The sequence below is a fragment of the Cydia splendana genome, chromosome Z (assembly GCF_910591565.1).
Source record: "Cydia splendana chromosome Z, ilCydSple1.2, whole genome shotgun sequence".
NCBI lineage: Eukaryota > Metazoa > Arthropoda > Insecta > Lepidoptera > Tortricidae > Cydia > Cydia splendana.
Genome location: NC_085987.1, coordinates 35,419,321 through 35,440,085, shown reverse-complemented (window position 1 = coordinate 35,440,085; position 20,765 = coordinate 35,419,321). Strand labels below are relative to the sequence as shown.

Genomic DNA, 20,765 nt, shown 5'->3' with positions numbered 1-20,765 from the left:
CCTTATAATTGCGCATGTTTGCGCCTGAAGCTTCTATGTCTTAGAGGATATAACCAACGGAGACGCCATGTCTAAAATTTTCGGTACAAAATAGTCTGCCGTTTTTTGCGGGGGAGGGGCACATCAAATGTATAGGTACGTCATGTCAGATAAACGTCAGTCCATACATATGGTTGACATGTGGTTGACCACTGGCCGCCTATTTTCGACAGAGGGGAACGCCTGTTAATGGCGGCTCCATTGTTAATTACTCCGAGTTCTATGTGTTGCTTTGGCCACCTAGAAAAAGTTGCCAGTAATAAAAATAAAAACATTTTTCTACAGCAACATTGCTCCCAACTCTGATTTAATTTTCACGAATTTTATACATCCATACTCCATAGAGTAATGGTCGAGACTTTGGTCGAGACGCTTCTTCTAGAATTAACAATTCGGAATAGATCTTCTACATATAGTTCGTTTTTTTAGCATTACAAATAAGGTAAACAATCTTGATGTGTCTTTTTATCGAAAATCACGTTTTAAACATAAGTCACGGCAAATATGTAACAATTATGAATCTAATACGATCATTTGTATTCTTCTGCTTTCATAAGTAATAGTTACTGATTTTTGAAAAGCGTTTTTCAATTAAAATTCTTTCTAATGCTAAAAAAAACGAACTATAGTTATTTATTAGTAATAAATTATTACGAATAGTACGATATACGTTATGCATTTACACGCATCTCAGCATAGCCATGACGATTGATATCAAAAGCCCCCTCCAGACTATGCGCGTGAATCGCGGCTTCGCGCCACGATTCGCGCACGAGTGAGGAGGGGGCTAAAGATTGAACACTTGACAGCCAACTGACAACAGCGCCGACGCTTTTTTAACGCTTGTGAAAACAGATACACGGAGTTCCGCATGCTCAATTCAATTTAACGCTAACGCTCAACGCCGAAAATCGAAAAGCGCCGCGCTTAAAAACCGCCTTCGTATGAATACATACATAGTTATCCATTTGTGTCATTCAAACGCTTTTTTAACGCTCGTTGAAAAAGCTCCCGTGCCTATGGGGCCTTATTAATTCGTGGGTGCGGCGCTTTGGCGCACTAAGGTCGCGGTGCGGTGCGGTAGTCTGTTATGGCTTTAAGGTCTATACTCTTTGATGCCGCCTTGCATTATTTTTGCATTTTGTGTTATAGTCTGTGGCATGACATTTACCCATAGACTAAATACACGTCAATTATTTAATTATCGCTGGTACAGTACTACACATCACAATCACATCACAACTTGCGACACTGTAATATTTGAAGTCGTTTAATCTTTGACTGTAAAAGATATATAAAATACACTACAACAATGTGAAAGTGTTAAAAATGATTAAATTATAGCAGTAGCGCCCTTTATGTTTTATTTCCTTCGTTTCCATATTCGTTATTTCATGTTTTCTTTACAAGTAATTATTAGTCATATTGTTACTGAAAATATTGTGTTATGATCATAATAATGGCTTATCGAGTTCTATTAGTTCTTGTTCTTGCAATAATCAGTGTGAGTACTGAAGAAGAAACTTCTGCACCGATGACTAAAGCTGAAAGAATAAGTTTAAGGTAAAACCAATGAAAGTCTAATGGAATGTTACCTTTTATCAATACATTACAATTTATAATATTGAAGAATGCTCATAGTAAATAGTCAGGGTAAACGTGAAAAAAAAAAAAAAATGGTTAGCAATAGAAATGTAAATTACAGATACTTATAGGCATCGGTGACCTCTTGAATTGGGTTATCATTTTAAGACTGTGTTAACCAAGAGTTGTTGAATAAAATGTGATTAAAGCTATTAAATACTCAGGATTTCCTACCGTCCTATTCTTTCTTTTCAACAAATGTATGCACATATGATAAAAGTTTGGTGGGTAGAGGCAATTCATGTTATTGTTGTGTCTACATACATTGTGGTTAATATTGGTAGAATTGGGTAAATCCCCATTGTAATATATATATATATATATTTTTAATTTATTATTTAACAGGACCCTTATACAATTGTACATATCGGGCATCAAGTCCACTTCTTATAGCTTCAGAAATTATGCCAATTACATCCATCCTTTCTAATATTATTAGAATGAAATTTGTAAAACTATATACATATTCTTCACTAATATGAAATCAATTTTGTTGTGTTTCAGATAGTAGAACTCTTTTACAACTTGGTTAAAAGATTTCATTTAACTTTTCTTCTTGTTTAACACTTCACTCCTAGAATTGGAGTTAGCTTTGATTCCCTTGTCTGACTTCATATTGCATTTGTAGGAAATAGGGGTGAAGTTTGCTTATCTAATTTCTTGTACCTATTGTCAAATGTGACTATTTAAAATAAACACATCTTACATAGCTTGGTTCAACACATTCACTGCTAAGAACATGTATGTGTGTTCATTTTGTACTGGTTACAGGGCGCCCGGCACCAAAAGTGTTAACCAAACCTATGTTGTACATATTTAATGGAGGACTTTGGGGTCATCCATTAATTACGTCACACGTTTAGGGGGAGGGAGGGGTCAAGAAAATGTGACATGTTGTGACATGGGGGAGGGGGGAGTCACAAAAATTGTGACGTCACTTTAACTAAAAAATATTTCTCTTACCAAAAATATTTTTTCATAAAAAAAAAAATGCCGAGTTACTATTACCGATTTCGTTGAAAACAAAATTGCCTAAAATGTGACGTCACACCAGGTGGGGAGGGATTTGCAAAATGTGACCAAGTGTGACAAGGAGGGGGGGAGGGGTCAAAAAACCTAGGAATTCGTGTGACGTAATTAATGGATGATCCCTTTGCTCATCTGTGTTAGATTGTCTTTATTTTATAGAATTATTTAGCTTACTATAAGATTATGTATATTTGTGTACAATATATATTTATTTATTTCATTATACCATATATGTACATTTTAAAATGTCTTTCAACATTTTGTACAGAGAGGAGGCCCGGAAAATGTTTTACCATGCTTACAATGCATATATGGACAATGCATATCCAGCGGATGAGTTGATGCCTCTCAGCTGCAAAGGGAGATGGAAGGGCATCACACCAAGTCGGGGTGACATGGATGACGCTCTTGGAAAGTAAGAAAACTTATTTGTTTCTGACTCCCCTATACAGCATTGTATTCATTTGAATTCTCATATGTACTTCCATATATTATAGTAATGAATTCTTAGCTATAGGGAACATACATTCCTTTGTTTGTATGCTGGTTTTCCTACCCTATTATAAACTCTCCCATGTGAAACCACACACTTGACATCTGATTAATATACACCAGAATAGCTTAATAGCTTTGAGGATACATTTTCATTTATAGGATTGCAGCAATATAAATTCATTACATTGACTTTCTGCCACAGATTTAAATATTGAACTCATAGTCTGAACTGTAGAGGTGGGAGAGGAACTACATCCCCAAAGAATGCCTAAATTAGTAAGCTTATACTGCATGCCATCTGTCTGTCCGAGTTTAAAAAGGTTGTATATAAAACATAATAGCTAACTGTTATAAACATTTACATGGTTTGTATTGTAAGTGCAGTGTGTGTGTTAAATAATAAAATTTCAATGATACTATTGAATTGAAAGTCAGCAGGTATGATAATAGTAAGTTATTATTTTTTAATTGTTTAACAACAGGCCTGTTCATGTTAAAATCACCTCATTAGGCGCGTTCTTGAGCAAAAGGGTCCTAACAGATACCTAGCAGATGAAGCAAGTGAGTTAAGTGACGCTATAGGGGGCAGGGGCTCTTATTTTCCCTTAAGATATTTTGCAAATATCTCAAGAGTCTGCAAGGTCAAGGGTCCGCATGCGGCGCCTCTTGCTCTGTTTGCGTCGCACTCGTAGCACTGACGGGGACCGAACGAGATAACCTGGAACGTAATAAAGGAAAGCTGATGAAAATCCGTTCGCGGCTTGACTCGCGCTGAAATTTAAGCAATTGTAGATATAAAAAAATCTGGCTTCAATGTAGAAACCAATCATATGTATTGCAATACTGATAACAATAATTGCTTTCAAGGTCAATCGCGTGTTTCTAGTTACAGTACCTACGTGTTCATTTTAATTTCACATTTCTATTTGTAGGCACTTTTCTTTACAAAGCGGAAAAAATGTGTTATTGTAGCATTCGTAGCGTGTAGCTCGCGCTGGCAGTGAATGCGTTAAAGAAATTCTCCAAATACTTACTTAAATATTTATTGAATGGTTTAGCCGGTAGGTACTTAATATGTTTCTGGATAAACACACGTTCTGAGTAGGTACTAATTTATATTCTTTACTGTAAGTAAAGTATTTTCTACTGTAAACCGAAAATAAAACAACAATAATAATGATGAAGTGTTACTTTTTGACAGCTTTTGTGTAAGGGACTTCCACTTGTATTACAAGTTACAAGCAGGGACCGTTACCGGTATTCTGACTACAGGTTATTATTGAGGTATAACCGGTGTAATTTGAATTTGGGTATTTATATCACTTAAGCTCCGAATAGAGGTATTCGAATACCGGTATTCAATAGTGTTATCGGTTTAGCCAATTGACAACAAATACCACTATTTGATAGTTTACTCCTAAAGCTATTACCGGTAATAAGTAAGTGCCAATACCGGTTGTAGTAGTACCACGATTCGTTCCTTCGCTACTCGTCAAGGACGTTGTCCGGCCCGCTTGTAAAGTTGTAAATACTTAAGATCCGGATCTTAGAATGCCCGTTTTCATGTTGGCTGGTAAAATTAGCTGTTAGGTGATGATTTTCAATGATAAATATTTAATAGCGTTCATTTGATTCATTTAATTGTTTTTTTTTGTTGATTTAATTGTATTTTATTACGTATGTAGTTTATAATCTCAAATATATGAGCGCCGATTAGACGTGCGCGCCGCCGCCATAAGGAGTCCGCGCGCCGCCGCCGCCGGTAGATTAAAATGCGCGCCGAATATTTTTTATAAGACAGTATTATGCAGCGTTAAAATATGTAATAGGTTATAGTCCGATAAGAAATAGTTGAAATAGGCGCCACTTCCTACGTAACTCTCACATTTTTGACGTAAAATACTTACTTAAACATGGCAATAATTACGTACCTACTTACGGAAATTTTTTGGTCATATAATTTAATTTCTACTATTTTATGTCGCACCAACACCATACTAACTATTTATTATGTGGCAGTACGATTTACATAAAAATGTGTTGTATGTACCATGTACCTATGGGTAAAACACATTTACAAAGTATAATGTCCAGTGTTTTAACCGTTGTCGATTACAGGGCACTAGTGCCAAGTATGCGAAGAGTAAAATTATCACGTTTTCTGGTAGTTTTTATGAATATGAATATGAATTAAACAGAGGGATTTTAGGTGTTTCAAAATCTTTTAAAAAGTCATTACTTGTCGTATTGCAACGTAATGAACCAAATAGATAAAAAAATATTATTACGGTTTTTTTTTCCTGTGCGTTCATCAAGACATCAAGAGACAGACCCGATTTCATTTGAGAAATTTCTTACGAAAATATTAAAAAAAATTGCATGCATTGTTGTATACCATTGCTCAGATGTTGCTGCATCCTACGATACCCCGCTAAGTTTGATTTAATGTTAATAAAATGACGCCAATGACTGGTAAAATTTTACCACCTACGAGCTATAAAGCTTTTGGAAAAATATAAAAATAATAGGTTTTACTTTAGTTCATAACATAAGTTGACATTATCAGTAAGTGTATTTGTAATTAAAAATGCAATTATTCTATATTTATTAAAAAAAAACATGAATTTGACAAAAAAAACCTTATGCATATAAAGTACTGTATACTAACTAGGCAACGTCCAAAATACTAGACATCTTTTCATTATGCGGCGTATCTTTTTATTTACACCGACTGGCAACATCCAACATATTTGACATACCTATGTTTTTTTCGAAACTATTATAAATAGATTTTTTTCATGATTTTTCTACAATAAACAACCACATAATAAGATAATAACACCAAAAAAATGATACTAACACAGTTTTTTGAGATTTTTTTCCCTTGTCGATTTAAGGGTTAAGCATGGCTTTTCATTATACGTCTTAATATTGAAAAGTTGAAAAATTCCACGCCGCCGCCGTGGATTTTTTTCTGGCGCGCCGCCACCCAATTTTTTTCGACCGGCGCGCACGTCTAGCGCCGCCCAATAGGCATTTAGCCGGCGGCGGTTCGCCGGTCAAAATTGGTTGGCGGTGGCGGCGAATCGGCGGCGTAGCCTTGAAAACTTGGTTTATGCGAAGAGAATTCAAACCTTAATTCATTTAATTTAATTTATTGAATTATGGTAGGATAAAAGTTTTTCATGGCATTAACTGTAGATAAGCAGCATAATGAACATCTCTTTATATTGTGAGGTTACTGTTAATTGAATCTATCACTAATTCACTACACTTTATAAAACAAAGTCCCCCGCCGCGTCTGTCTGTAACTATATGAATGTATGTTCACGATGAACTCAAATCAAAACCTACTCAACTGATTTTCATGCGGATTTCAGCTATCAATAGAAAGATTTTTGAGGAAGCTTTAGTTTAGGTGTACAATTTGTTAAGGTTTTGTGTAATCCGTGCGAAGTCAGTGCGGGTAGCTATAGTCAAATATAATAGTTATTATATGTACGTATCGCCAGGAGAGGTGAATGATTACACACACTGCTCGCACAGACCACCTACTAATCGCAAAAATAGTATGAATGAATCAATGAGTGAATGTGACTTAAATGTACGATATTAAAAGCCTATAAAAACCCCTTCAAGAAACTTTTTTGCAGTTGATATCAACTTGATATTGGTACGAAATACGGAACCCTAAAAAGAATATTAATTTCAAAAATGTCTCAAAAATTGTATTGAACAACTATTTACAACTAATATTGCTCAAAGGTTAACTGGAAGAGATCCCTTAAAGGCATAAGTTCGCCTTTGTACTAATGACGAATGTTATTTTTCCTGTTTTGTTTTGATTTTTGTACAATAAAGTGTTTTACTACTACTACTACTATATTAAAGCAGAAGGAGTTGAAAATAAAGTTCCAGTTAATCCTTGTTTAATATTCGCTGAAAGTTGTTGAGCATTAGACTTTTCTGAGTGAGCACTCTATGTATTTTTTTCTTTATGTGGTTAAATGCACGTAATGATTATTTTTAGATATAATTTTAATTTATATTTTTGTTCGGTAAATAAAACAAAAATATGATATGAAAAGTTTTCTTGATTTCTATTTAAAGTTAATTGTTTTTATATAAAGTAGGTACCATCTCTTAAAATATCGGTACCTAATTTGTTAGCACGTTATATAAAAGCAATAAATTCCCGATCAAACTAATCTGCATAGCATTTGCAACGACAACGTGTGTAAATATCATCGTTAATGTCAAAATTCTATGAAAATATGACGTTTATATTATAATAACACTCCCTCACTTTGTTCTGTTCAAATCGGTGCAAAGTTAGCTTAGACAGACTCTAGTATCTAACAAGGTCACGCCGATGCCACACCGATAGCGCAGAATTTTGGCGGCGGCGGCGGCGCGAAAATTTTGGCGGCGCGGCGCTCATATTTCATATGGAAATGTTTTCTGGGATTAATTATTTTCATTAATTCATTCATTAACCTCGTGCCTTGAAACGGTCGCAACGCTCAATTTTACAGATTTCGAACCACTTGCTACGCTCGTGGTTAAATCATGAAATCTTTCGCGTGTACAGCGATCAATATAAGCATGAGCAAAAAGAATAGATAGTAAGTTACATATGTCTTTGGCATGAGGACTTATAACAACAACTTTAACCTCTTGTCGCAAAGTTTTTGGTTACTCTTTGATCAAGTGCAATGAATACCGGTATTAAATACGAAAACCATTACCGGTATACTGAATACCTGTTATTATTGAGGTATTAATGAATACCGGTATTTCATTATGTCAATTAGTGTACAAATAGCGATAAAGACAAAAACGGAATGACAGCAATACCTCTAATGCGAATATAGGTATAACATTTTAACCGGTATTCGTTTGACAGTTTTTATACAGGTATTTAATAAAACCGGTTATACGGTCCCTGGTTACAAGCTTTTGAGAAACGGGTACGCGTACGGGTAGTCAAAGTACGACTGACGGACTTTGACTTTCAGTTCTGACTTATGTATTGCTTTAATGCAATGGGTCCCATTTGATCCTAAAAACAACCTGATCGACTGATACTATTCATAAAAAATTGTCATTAAGCCACGGATAGTATGGTTATGATATTATATTGAATGTTTCCAGCTTTTCTCTGACGCTAGTGGACAGCTTGGACACGCTGGTGGTGATGGGAGACTTCTCCGAGTTCAGCAGAGCCATCAAACTTGTCATCAAAGACGTCTCGTTCGACCACGACATCGTAGTTTCCGTGTTCGAAACTAACATCAGAATGCTGGGGTGAGTGTCTTAAAGTTTTTTACACTCTTCGCGACGAGGCGAGTTCACTTTTCCGATTCCATGTAACATGGTTATATTAAAAGAACTAGTTACCTGACCTTATGCCCTCTCTATAGCCTGTTGTGATATAATTGCGTATGATCGCAGGGGCCTCCTATCGGCGCACGTGCTGGCAACGGCGCTGAAGCCTGAGGTGCCCGTGTTGCAGTGGTACGGCGGCGAGCTGCTGGCACTAGCCGAAGACCTCGGACGCCGCTTACTGCCCGCATTCAACACGTCCACGGGGATCCCGCATGGAAGGGTACGTACCATGCTGGCAGCGGCGCTGAAGTCTTACAACGAACGTACGCGAATGATATCGCCTCTATTATGCCACCTTCGTGTTTTAAAACAAGCGTACATTTTTAAAGCCAAACCACGGCTACGTTTCAACTGGATTGTTAAGAGGAAAGGAGATAACCGCTTCTCCATACAAATTTAGTACCTTTTTTCCTCTCTGGATATTAACATTATAGAAAATATTTTAATGCAATTTCATGTATTGTATACTCTATAGCCATATGCATAGGCATATGCCCCTTCATTTGATTTTTTGACTATTATAAAAGTTAGGACTACTTTTGTATGGAAAGGCGATTTCGTGGCGGTCGTCCATAAAAGCCACGGAGCTATTTAAGCCCGTATGGACCAATTTATTGTGACAAATGACCTAATTTATATCTATTTAACTAGATTTTGTTTTAAAATTCGATACGTGTCATCATCCCTATTCAACATAACAACTACAACATGCGTAAGCATCGCAATCCTCTCAATGCATTATCGGTTGCAGGTGAACCTGCGGCACGGCGTGCGCTACCTGCAGGAGTCGCGCGAGACGTGCACGGCGTGCGCGGGCACCATGATCCTCGAGATGGCGGCGCTGTCGCGGCTCACCGGCCGCCCCGTCTACGAGCAGAAGGCCCACAAGGCCATGGACAGGCTGTGGAAGATCAGGCACAGGTTAATAAAACACCGACAAACCCACTACACCAATTATTATTTATTTCATGGGCCACCAGCTGTTTTGAAGTTGATAACTACATATATGGAACTCAAGTTTCCTTTGTATTTAATTATTATTAGTTATTCTTTAAATTAATATTGTAACTCTTTATTATAAAAACTCGTTTTATTATCCGTCGTGGCATCACCAAATGGGCTCCGGCGCGGCGGCTATGCTGGCTTTATGAAGAGTTGGGTCCATTTCGTGATCCTTTGTTAAACTGACCTGAGACACCTGACCAATTTCTTGGTCTAATGGGCATTGCGTCTCACTCTCTCACTAAGCGAAATTGGACAGGTGGAAATGGTGGAATGCCACCCTAACGGCCTGGCCACGACATTGCACGACTGACTTCGGCTTAGGCGACATCCATAGGTTAGAGCGAGACACAGCGATCGGACCTTTCGTGCCCGTAAAGCCAGGCCGTAAGCGGCAACTTGAGCTCCATCTGTAAGAGAAATTAACTTGATATGTAGTGCGAGTTCATCATCAGATCATACGTTTAGTAACAAATGTGTTAACTCGCACTAAACACCAATCAATGTGAAAACAGGCCTTTAGTTAGGATCTACAGATAGGTGTTGTATTTAATCACGTTTAATGACTATATTGGCGACGGTATATAATCTAAAATATGACTAAGCCCTAAGATCTACCATATTTATGTAGTCTTTTAACTCCGTTAGTTAAGTAGCTTAGTAGGCGTAAATGAGTCATTTAAAAGCATTGTTCAACAATAATAAATTCACTTATCGTTGAAATACCATATGAATTCACATAATACTTACAATGAGGTAAATTACCTACGAATAAACTACACGAGTTTCCTTGTAGTACATAGACCACGTTTTCCTTTTGCTTCGCTTTAGTGATAATAATGCAACCATGCGTTCATTGTTTCATTGAATTGTGGCCCCTTCCTTGTAAATCTTGCAATGGACTTTTTATGGCATGAGAGCTCTACAAATGTGTAGAGATAGTTTAAGAAGTCATGCTCGTTCAGAATGAATTACTCCGTCACATCACCACCACCAACCTCAGCGTCCGTCATTCTTCTGGTCTCAGTCCACTAGACTTAACTTAAAAAACGTTGCTAGATTCGCTAATTATGACCATGCAATAGTATTTATAAACCGCTGATCCAACTAAGGTGCTCCGACCAGCAGCGTGTAGCGGGTAGCGTTGGCGTTTTCTTCGCAGCGAATGTCTTATGTTTAAATAAGGTTTTTGTCGTAAACATTTTTTTAATAGTTTTGCAAAATTTGATGACAACCTATACAATGTATTTATTTTATGCATATAGTATGAGAGGGAGGTCTAAAACGGTTAACCCAACGGAGATAGCTTTTAGTTTTTATTTGATTTCACAAACGGATTTAAGTCCATTCGACAGAGGAATTATTTAACTTCAATAAAAAAAATAAAGACTCCAAAAACCCGCTTTGACCTATCCCCTAGCGTAAAGCGATCACTACAAACGAAGAGAATCTTCTTCTTCCTTGCGTTATCCCGGCATTTTGCCTCGGCTCATGGGAGCCTGGGGTCCGCTTGACAACTAATCCCATGATTTGACGTAAGCACTAGTTTTTACGAAAGCGACTGCCATCTGACCTTCCAACCCAGAGGGGAAACTAGGCCTTATTGGGATTAGTCCGGTTTCCTCATGATGTTTTCCTTCACCGAAAAGCGACTGGCAAATATTATATTTCGTACATAAGTTCCGAAAAACTTATTGGTACGAGCCAGGGTTTGAACCCGCGACCTCCGGATTGAAAGTCGCACGCTCTTACCGCTAGGCCACCAGCGCTTACAAACGAAGAGACTCTAATCACGAAACTAATTTTTATACTCCATATATTTGTGTTTTATATTTATTCAAATAATAATTTATATTATTAAGTGAGACCTATTTTATCAGTTTACCGTCGAAAGATTATTATCACCTCCCTTTCCTTCCGTTTTTACAATTTTACCTAACATCTGTTATATTTCAGGACCTCCGACCTAATGGGCACTGTAATAAACATCCACTCCGGCGACTGGGTCCGCAAGGACTCGGGAGTGGGCGCCGGCATCGACTCGTACTACGAGTACTGCCTCAAGGCGTACATCCTGCTGGGCGACGAGAAGTACCTGGCCAGGTTCAACCGGCACTACAACGCCGTCATGAAGTACATCAGCAGGGGGCCCGTCATGTTGGCCGTCCATATGCACAGGTAAGCAGTACGTACTTACGGTGGTATTACACCTGTCCTATTTCTTTGTCCAATGTCATTGCATCTCACTCTCATTAAAATGTGAGACGCAATACAGATTGGACAAAGATATTGGACAAATGGAATACCACCCTTAACCATTAAGTTAAGACGATTTACGGTTACCACACATTAGATACTAAATAGTACGAAAGCAAAATCGCTTACTTCAGTCGCGACCACGATTACTATAACTTCATGCAAATTACAAACTTAAATATCCTTTCTATGGGTAATAATGGAACTTAGGTTGTTGTAGTATTGCATGGTGTAGAATACTCACCGCATAGTATTTTACAAGTAAAAAGGGTCATGTTACAGATGAGATAAAACCAAATATAAAATATGTCTGTAGTTAATAGCTTATGTGCATGTTTTTGTGTATAATCGCATCAAATGTAAGAGAAGACACCTTTCATGCTTAAACCAAAAAATAGCTTTACAAATGTCCTTAACTTTTTCCTGTATGGTTAAGACGCGAACCTAAAACTTTGTATGACGGCCTATGATCGTACATCTCCGTTAACGCTTAATAATGTGTCGTCTGTGGAAGGAGATCTAAGGGTTGAATTGTACGAGTATTGTGCTCGGCTTGACATTCCCAGGCCGCACCTCCAATCCCGCAACTTCATGGACGCGCTGCTGGCGTTCTGGCCGGGGCTGCAGGTGCTGCTGGGCGACGTGCGGCCCGCTGTCGAGACGCACGAGATGCTCTACCAGGTCATGCAGCGCCACACATTCATACCGGAAGCCTTCACCACCGACTTCCAGGTACACTCATAAGTAATTGCGTTTATACACGGTGTAACATGAGGAAACCGAATAATTTTAACAGCGTATTCCTGGTCATATTTAGAGACAAAAATGTCCTAAAAACTTTTTTGAAATTCGCCTAGTTTCAGAGATAATATTAATTAAAAAAAAAAAACAAGTTTTTATTGTTACATAGTGTAAAAGGCCTTTTTGATGGTGATGTTGCTGCTATGGGACGTAGTCTAAATATCCTTATTGATAGATGTCAAAAAGTGACAAGTATAACTTTGCAAAAAGTAGGTTTTACGAAAAAAAAATGTAAAAATCAATTTTAAGTGACAAGTTTACCAATAACATTTATTTTTTAAGTACAAATACATTTAAAAAATTGAAAAAACAAAACAAAAAAATATTTTTTTTTGCCGAAATTGACCTAAACTCGTATTACATTTTTTCCCTCAGAAATGCGTGGTTATAATTATTCGGTTTCCTCATGTTACACCGTGTATAGATGACACGCCACTAAGAATGGTATCCCACCTATCCAATTTCTTGGTCTTATGTGCATTGCCTCTCACTCTCTCATTAACCAAAATACACATTGGACCAAGAAAATGGACAGATGGAATATCATCCTACGGTCGGTTTCACCAAACCGTTCACCGTTAATGCTTTCGTAAATTTTATTGTATGCGAAGTTTCAAAAATCGTTGCTGCGAGACGTTGATCAGTCTGTTAACTGTGTTTGGCGCAACTGGCCCTAAGTATCCCGATTCCAATGATCCTTCATTTCACTGCTTACGGCTGCCTTCCCACTGAGGCGGAGATGAGTGGAACTGCCGATCGGGAATTAACCAATAGCATTGCTTGTGTTGTAGCCCAAGACTTATTTTGGGTCACCGCGCCAACCAAGTAAGTATTGCTTGTGCAGGTGATGTCAAGAAGAAATGCATTTTCTACTATGCAACCAATCCAATGTAGTATTCATGGAAGGCCGTATATTTACCTCATTATATGTTTAACAGGTACACTGGGGTCAGCATCCCCTCCGGCCCGAGTTCCTCGAGTCCACATACTTCCTTCACCGGGCCACCGAGGACGACCACTACCTGCACGTGGGCAAGATGGCCCTCAAAGCCTTACAGCAATACACCAAAGTGCCTTGTGGCTATGCCGCAGTCAACGACGTGAGGACCCGAGTCCACGAGGACAGAATGGACTCGTTCGTCCTAGCGGAGACCTTCAAGTATCTATATATGCTGTTCGGTGATGATAAACACATGCCGGTCAAGTTGGAAGACTATGTGCTGACGACGGAAGCGCATTTCCTGCCGCTCTCCCTGGCCCACGCGGGGAAAAACACTTCCTACTTCAGCTTGAAAATCGATGACGAAGACGAGGACAAGTACAGAAAGTAAGTCTTTTAGATCAAGTTCGTTTGCTTGTTTTATTTTTAATGTATTAAAAACCTCCCTCCCCTGATAATTATTTCTTTTATTTTCATTTTCATTTGCTTGATTTTAATGATCCCCGGACATGGGTTAGTTCAGAGACTTTTCTCTTCCAACATCTTTAGGTACCATTCTTACATCATGTACTTTCTTATCTACTAATATTCTACTTTACCTGTACTACAATAACTGTTATTTACTTTTCACGGTTCTGTTCGGAAATGTGGCAATAGATGGTCTAAAAACAAAGCTGGAAAGTAGGCAATAGCTGTAGCACCTGAACCACCACTACTACAATGTTTCATTGTTATCATCATCTGTCATTGGTGACGGTTCGCTACAGCAATGAGTATCATTTAAAACATAAAAATCAATAAATAGTACATTTCAATGCAAGTGTGTAAAGTATGTTATTATGTACGAGTCCCGAGATGTCTTTTATGAGCCGTAGGCGAATAAAATAAAAGACACGGGACAAGTAAATAATAACACTTTCACACGTACATTGAACGACGTTTTTTAATACATTTGCGACAAAATCACAATAAAACAAATATTGGTAACATGAGCATTACACTTATAGTTACGAATTCTCTCTTGAACTTGAATGATATTGTATATTACTTATGTATTATTCAGCGCTATAAACTACGCCCAGCGTTGATTTACATTGCCAAAATTAATCACATTAACTCATTTCATACAAAAACACTCTTACAGTTGCAATTTAAGATAATTATTTTGATTCAACTAAATTTCAAGTGATAATGGCGGGCGCTTTACTTTTTAATTTTTTCTGTTAACGACAGCCAACGTGGCAATGATAGTTTCATTCAGCCAAATAAAAAAAAAGTTTTTTAGTGATATATCGTATTTTTATAACGTTTTATAGGTATAATAACAAATAAATATTTACTTTATATCGTGTAACAATACTTTTTGTACGTAATAAATGCCTAATGGCAAAACAAAAATATAAAACAACTTTGCGAACGCTAAACAGCTACGTAAAGTAGCACTTTTTGAGCAACTGTATTAAAAAGGTCTTTTTTGTAGCAACTTTTTCCTCCAAAAATAAAATTAGGTTATTTATAGGACCAATTTATTGTTAAAAAAAAAAGAAATGTCAAAACCATTCAGTTCATTTTTTTTAACAATTATCCATTCAGTTCACGCTTAAGGCGTTTTTTCTTTTGTAGCTGTTTGTGGTTTCTTTTTAGCAAAAACGCTTCTAAGTTTAGATTCGGTTTGAAGCAAATAACAGAAAAACGCCTCTTAAAAGTGATAAAAAAAGTAAAAAAGGCGGGATCTGAAAATACTTACTGAATTGGATAGTGTAAATTGTGTTTGACTAATAAATACAAGAACCACGTATCTACGCTCGCTATAAAAATGAGTTCTTCTAGTGAAGAAAATGATATTCTTACGCTGACGCCTACCGAAATTCAAGAGACAGCACAGGCAGTGCCTAGTAATTTGCTACCAGAAAAATCGCGGGCTTATGCAAATGTTTTCTAATTTCCTCGCAGTAGTCGTGAAAAGCACTATGTAATGCCTCGGCCGGAAACGCTAAAGATGGACTCGTATTATTTGAGGGCCTCCACTAACGTGTCGGCCCTCAAACGCACTCGTCCATCTTTTAGCGGTTTTCCGTCCTCTCCTACAATGCACTTTTATTTATTTTTATTTATTTACTCAATAAAAAATACACAGTAATCCATTACACATATTTTTTCGCCAAACTGCATGACAGTTTGTTGGCGAACGGTATCACTCAATAATCTTCCTTAATCTACTGTGTAAGGTATAAGTAGGTACTATCGGCAATACACTTACCTGACCAGTCGTTAGGCTTTATCTCATTGCAACAAGGTTCAAAACTGGTCAGAGAACTGTGACGCCGATGGAATATTTGTTAACAGGTTACATACTTAAATACAATCTTATATCTAGTACTATTGATTTTGATTTTAATTTGATTTTATGCTATATTATATAATAATATGTTTATTCTAAACAAATTTAACCATTAGGAACTAGTATCAGGTACTACATATGTTGCACTTTATAGCATTATAGGTAAAGTAAGCATTATAGGTTCATACAGACTTATTTAATCCGAATCTTATTACCAAGAACATTACGTCGATAATTAAATGGAATAACTTAAGAACGAAAAACAGGTTAACACCACGTTAATATCTTTTGTGTAATTGTCTAATAAAAACACTTTTAGTTTATTTTTAAAGGACAATATGCTACTACAGTCGTCTTCAGATGGGATTACATTATAGATTCTCGGTATTAGGTACTCCCTCGTCCGTTTACCGTAATAGTTATTGGCCCGCGGTTCAACATATTTTTTTCGTGTTAGCGATAAGGTTCTCAGAGAACGAGGGTACACTTTGGATGTTTTGAACTTTGAACAGTTGTATTGGTTGACCGCTAGGAGAAATTTAAACTTTTCCTGCACCGGAAGTATATTACATTTTTTAAAAAGCGTATCATATTTTGTTATGTACTAAGGTCTTAATTATTCTAAGTTGGATATTGAGTATTCTACTTATCTGTGTTTTAAATGTACCACCGTAGACCATGAGCCCATAGCTAAGAACTGAATCGGCTAATGCATGATACAACGTATACAAGGTCTTCTTATCAGTGAAGTGTTTTATGTTATTGAACTTACATAATATGGACCTCAATTTATTACAAACTGCGTCTACATGAGGTTGCCAGTTAAATCGGCTATCTATATGAAGACCAAGGTACTTAAAGGTGTTCACAGACTCAAGGTTATTACAATTACACAAGGCCATGTCATTATGTAGGCAGTCGTATGAGTGACCGACAATATGCATAAATTCAACTTGCGTTTTCATATAAGGGGACTTGACCAACATACACTTAGTTTTGGATGAATTTAACAGAATGCCGTTGTCGTGGGACCATTTTAATATGTTATTATAGTCTGACTGTATCCTGGATTGCAGTCGCGCGACGTCCCGGTCGGCGTACACCAGGCACGTGTCGTCTGCGTACATGTAGGTGGAGCAGTGCTCCACGACGTTGCTGATGCTGTTCACGTGCATGATGTACCCGACCAGGCCGTACACTGACCCAGTCGGCACTCCGTACCTAACGGGTGCCTCCTCCCCAGTACAACCGTTGACCTTTGTACGTAGTGTTCGGTTTGTTAAATAACTACGGAACCATTGACTGGTTGGACCCAATATACCTACTAGCATTTTTTTATTTAATTTATCGTTTATGTCATCTGCAAATTGCGCCAAAGCGGTTGCGGTACTTCGCCTTTTTCTAAAGCCGTGTTGTACGTTGGATAACATATTATTATTTTCTAAAAACATACTAATTTTACTCACAGTCACTTTTTCAACTATTTTATTTATGACAGATAGTACAGCAATTGGTCTATGGTTGGACTTATCTAAGTGGCTGCCTTGTTTAAATATTGGTCGAATAATGGCCTTCTTTAAAATATCAGGGTAGACCCCCCTTCGCAAACATATTTACAAACTTAGCCAAAACAGGGCTGATTTTACTTTTCACGTATTGCAGATCCGTCACTCGAATATCATCGTAGCCCGGTAATTTTCTCGGTTTTAACTGGTCTATTATTGTTTCTATTTCTCGAGGCGAGACACTCCGATAATGAAACGAGACATTGCAGTTGTTTACGTACATTGATCTGTCCAAAAACGTTTCATTACAAGTGTGTTTGACTCGATCTATTTCTTCCGTAAACATTTTGGCAAAGTTTGTGCATATGCTGGGCACAGTGTCAGTTTTACCCAAGTACTTCATTATTACAGTATCCAAATCATCTTTTTTATTGCCCAACCAACTATTTATAATTGCCCAAATCTTTCTTTGATCCCCCTTAAACCTTAATATTTCGTTTTTTCGATATTTATTTCTACCAGCATTAATAAGTTTGTTGGTCCTATTTCTAAATCGGGTGTACTTTAATCTTAATATCATATTTTTTGGGTTGGCACTCCAGACTCTAAATATCTCGTCCCTGCGGTCAATCATATTTTTTAATGTTGTAGTGATCCAAGGCTGAGTAACTCGCTTATCTGTATTACTTACTATCATTTTACAGCTATTATATATTTTTTTAAAGGTACACAACATATGTACCAATACCTAGACTATTGACCTACAACTATAATACCTAGTTCCTCTATATATGTAATATTATACAAATGACAACATATTTTCGTTTGCTTGTTGAAGAAACTGAACTATTTTGAGAATTTTTACAGTAGCTGCGGAAATACGTGACACGTAATACCTTATAATTCTTATAAATAAGGAATAGCATTAATGTAGTCAAGGCTAAGTTAATTTTCTTTTGCATCAGCACCTGCGTCACCATCTATAATCGTTTGTAACGTATTATGCGCTTAGCACACTGGATACGATTCTCACGTCGTCCCGATGTGGGAGCGGGATGCCGCTATAATAAGTGCGAATCGTATCCAGTTTGCTAAGCTCCTAAGAGTTTAATATTTATTTGTTATTATATAAATAAAATGTTATACATATAACACGATATTTCACTAAAACATTTTTTTTATTTGTGCCTGAATAAAAGTATCATTGCCACGGTGGCTGTCGTCAACAGAAAAAAATGAATTTTTTAAAGTAAAACCGGCGCACGCTATTTTCTTTTCAATATTATCACTTAAAACTTATCTGTATCAAAATAATTCACCTTAATTAAATTCACCAACTGTAAGAGTTTTTTTTGTATGAAATGAGTTGTTGTGATTAATTTTTGCAATGTAAATCATCGCTGAACGTAGTGTATAGTGCTGAATTAACAATATCATTCAAGTACAAGGGAAAATTCATAACTGTAAGGTCTGTAATTGTACTCACGTAACCAATATTGAATTGTTTTATTGTAAATCACAATAAAACAAATTAAATAAATCAAATCCAATTTCGCAAATGTTCCAATTAAAAAACGTCGTTCAATGTGCATGCCCCGTGTCTTTTAGACATCTTGGGACTCGTAAATATTGACACACTTGCATTGAAATGTACCTACTATAACTTTGTACTCAGGACGTGTCCGAACACGGCTTCGCTGGTGGCAGAGAAGGTGCGTCAGCCGATGCGGCAGCTGCTGGGCGCGGCGGCGGCGCGGCCGGCCGCGCGCCTGCGCCCGCTCAACGACCCGCGCCAGGTCCACGCGCTCGCCGACATGGGCATCTCCGTGCTCACGCTGCCCGACGGGAGGGTGCAACTGCTCTACACCACCAATACGGTAACTACTTATACACAAAATACAAATTTCCGTTTTCGTCGTTCGCGGTATAGTTTTCCCTGAGTACAATAACTACTATTGTATAGATAGATATAAGGTATACCCGGATAAGATCGGATGGCGGACGATCTTTCGTATGATAGCAATTGCTATCAAAGTAGTAGTTATTTTACCTCACTAGCAATATAATGTGTGCGCCATTCATCTGTGTTACCTTATCCTTATTAATTATTAATTTAATTTAAATAATATTTCTTATAGGCCAAGTCATCAAAAGATGCAGCAGAAGGACTGACGTTTATGCGCGAGATGTCGAAGTGGAACTCGATGAGCGATGTAGAGAATGGTGTGACACCAGTGGGTGTGGAAGTTCGCGGGCGCGTGTTTCCTGCGGGCCCGGGTCACTTCGGGCGCGAGGTGCGCGACGCGCGCCTCTCCGGCACGCCCGCCCGCGCCTACCCGCTCGACGCCTGCACGCCGCTCGACAACGCCGCCAACCTCCAGGGCAAGTTTGCCGTCGCGCAACGGGGGCACTGCACATTCGCTCAGAAAGTCAGAAATATACAAAACGCCGGCGCCAAGCTCGCCATCGTCGTGGACAACGTGCCGGACTCCACGCACACGGTCACCGCCATGTTCGCGATGTCCGGCGACGGCAAGGACGACATCCAAATACCGGCCGTATTCCTCTTCACTCGGGAGGGCGACTACTTGTTGGACGCCATGAATCTGGACCCCGAATTGATCGTTACCGTTGGCGAGCTCAAGTCTCTCAAAAGACAGTACGAGAACACCTGCGAGGACGACAACTGCGAGGCCGTTTTGGAAACATCGAGTGGGCCCGCAGAGTCGGAATCGTTTGATCACCTCAAAAAAGTACTCAGCCAATTAGTGGCGCAGTTTGAATTGTCTTTATCGCACGATGAGAGCGGCGGTACACAAGAGCAGCGCTGCGGCAACGAGGTGTTGGAGCAGCCATTCCAAAACGATAAAGTTATATGTAACGAAGGCCACACAGATGACCCTCCGGCCGTTCCTGTCGAGAGAGAAAGAACAACTGACACGCCGGACGCCGCCTCCGACGAAACGTTATTATTAAAGACAGATGTAAATAAACCTGACGATATTTGATGCAGTCAATAATTATAGCAATTTGTATAAAGTGATGTAAAAATATTGTATATACTATTTGTAAGATTTAACATAAGGTCGACACAGTGATCCGTTGCCCAAACATAGACATTTATTATATTATATATGATTCAAGTTACATGGGGAGGCAGTTGCTGTATACAAACGTATCCCGCTCGACTAATCCGTCGCTTGGCCGCATCGGCATTCCTTATAAAACCTCCTGGATACCTGAACAGTACGTCTACCATCAGTTTTGACATTGACATATACGCTCACGTCTACGTAACTTACTTTCTATGCATCTCGCTCGTACT

The 20,765-nt window shown here is 38.1% G+C and overlaps 1 protein-coding gene and 1 long non-coding RNA gene across 2 annotated transcripts in view; one reads left to right on the top strand and one right to left on the bottom strand.

Moving 5' to 3' along the window:
• The window catches only part of LOC134803991 (uncharacterized), a 274,246-nt gene extending 258,318 nt beyond the window's left edge, over positions 1-15,928 (bottom strand). Inside the window, exon 1 of the long non-coding RNA XR_010146061.1 lies at positions 15,728-15,928. This is a non-coding gene — a long non-coding RNA (uncharacterized LOC134803991). The remainder of the gene's footprint in view (positions 1-15,727) is intronic.
• Positions 1,256-20,573, top strand: LOC134803931 (ER degradation-enhancing alpha-mannosidase-like protein 3). Its single transcript, XM_063776751.1, has 10 exons — positions 1,256-1,602; positions 2,981-3,127; positions 8,362-8,514; positions 8,662-8,815; positions 9,347-9,516; positions 11,554-11,775; positions 12,420-12,585; positions 13,593-13,981; positions 19,116-19,317; positions 19,579-20,573. The coding sequence occupies exons 1-10, from the start codon at positions 1,487-1,489 to the stop codon at positions 20,446-20,448; spliced, it is 2,589 nt and encodes an 862-aa protein (XP_063632821.1). The 5' UTR covers positions 1,256-1,486; the 3' UTR covers positions 20,449-20,573.
• Positions 20,574-20,765: the final 192 nt, after the last annotated feature.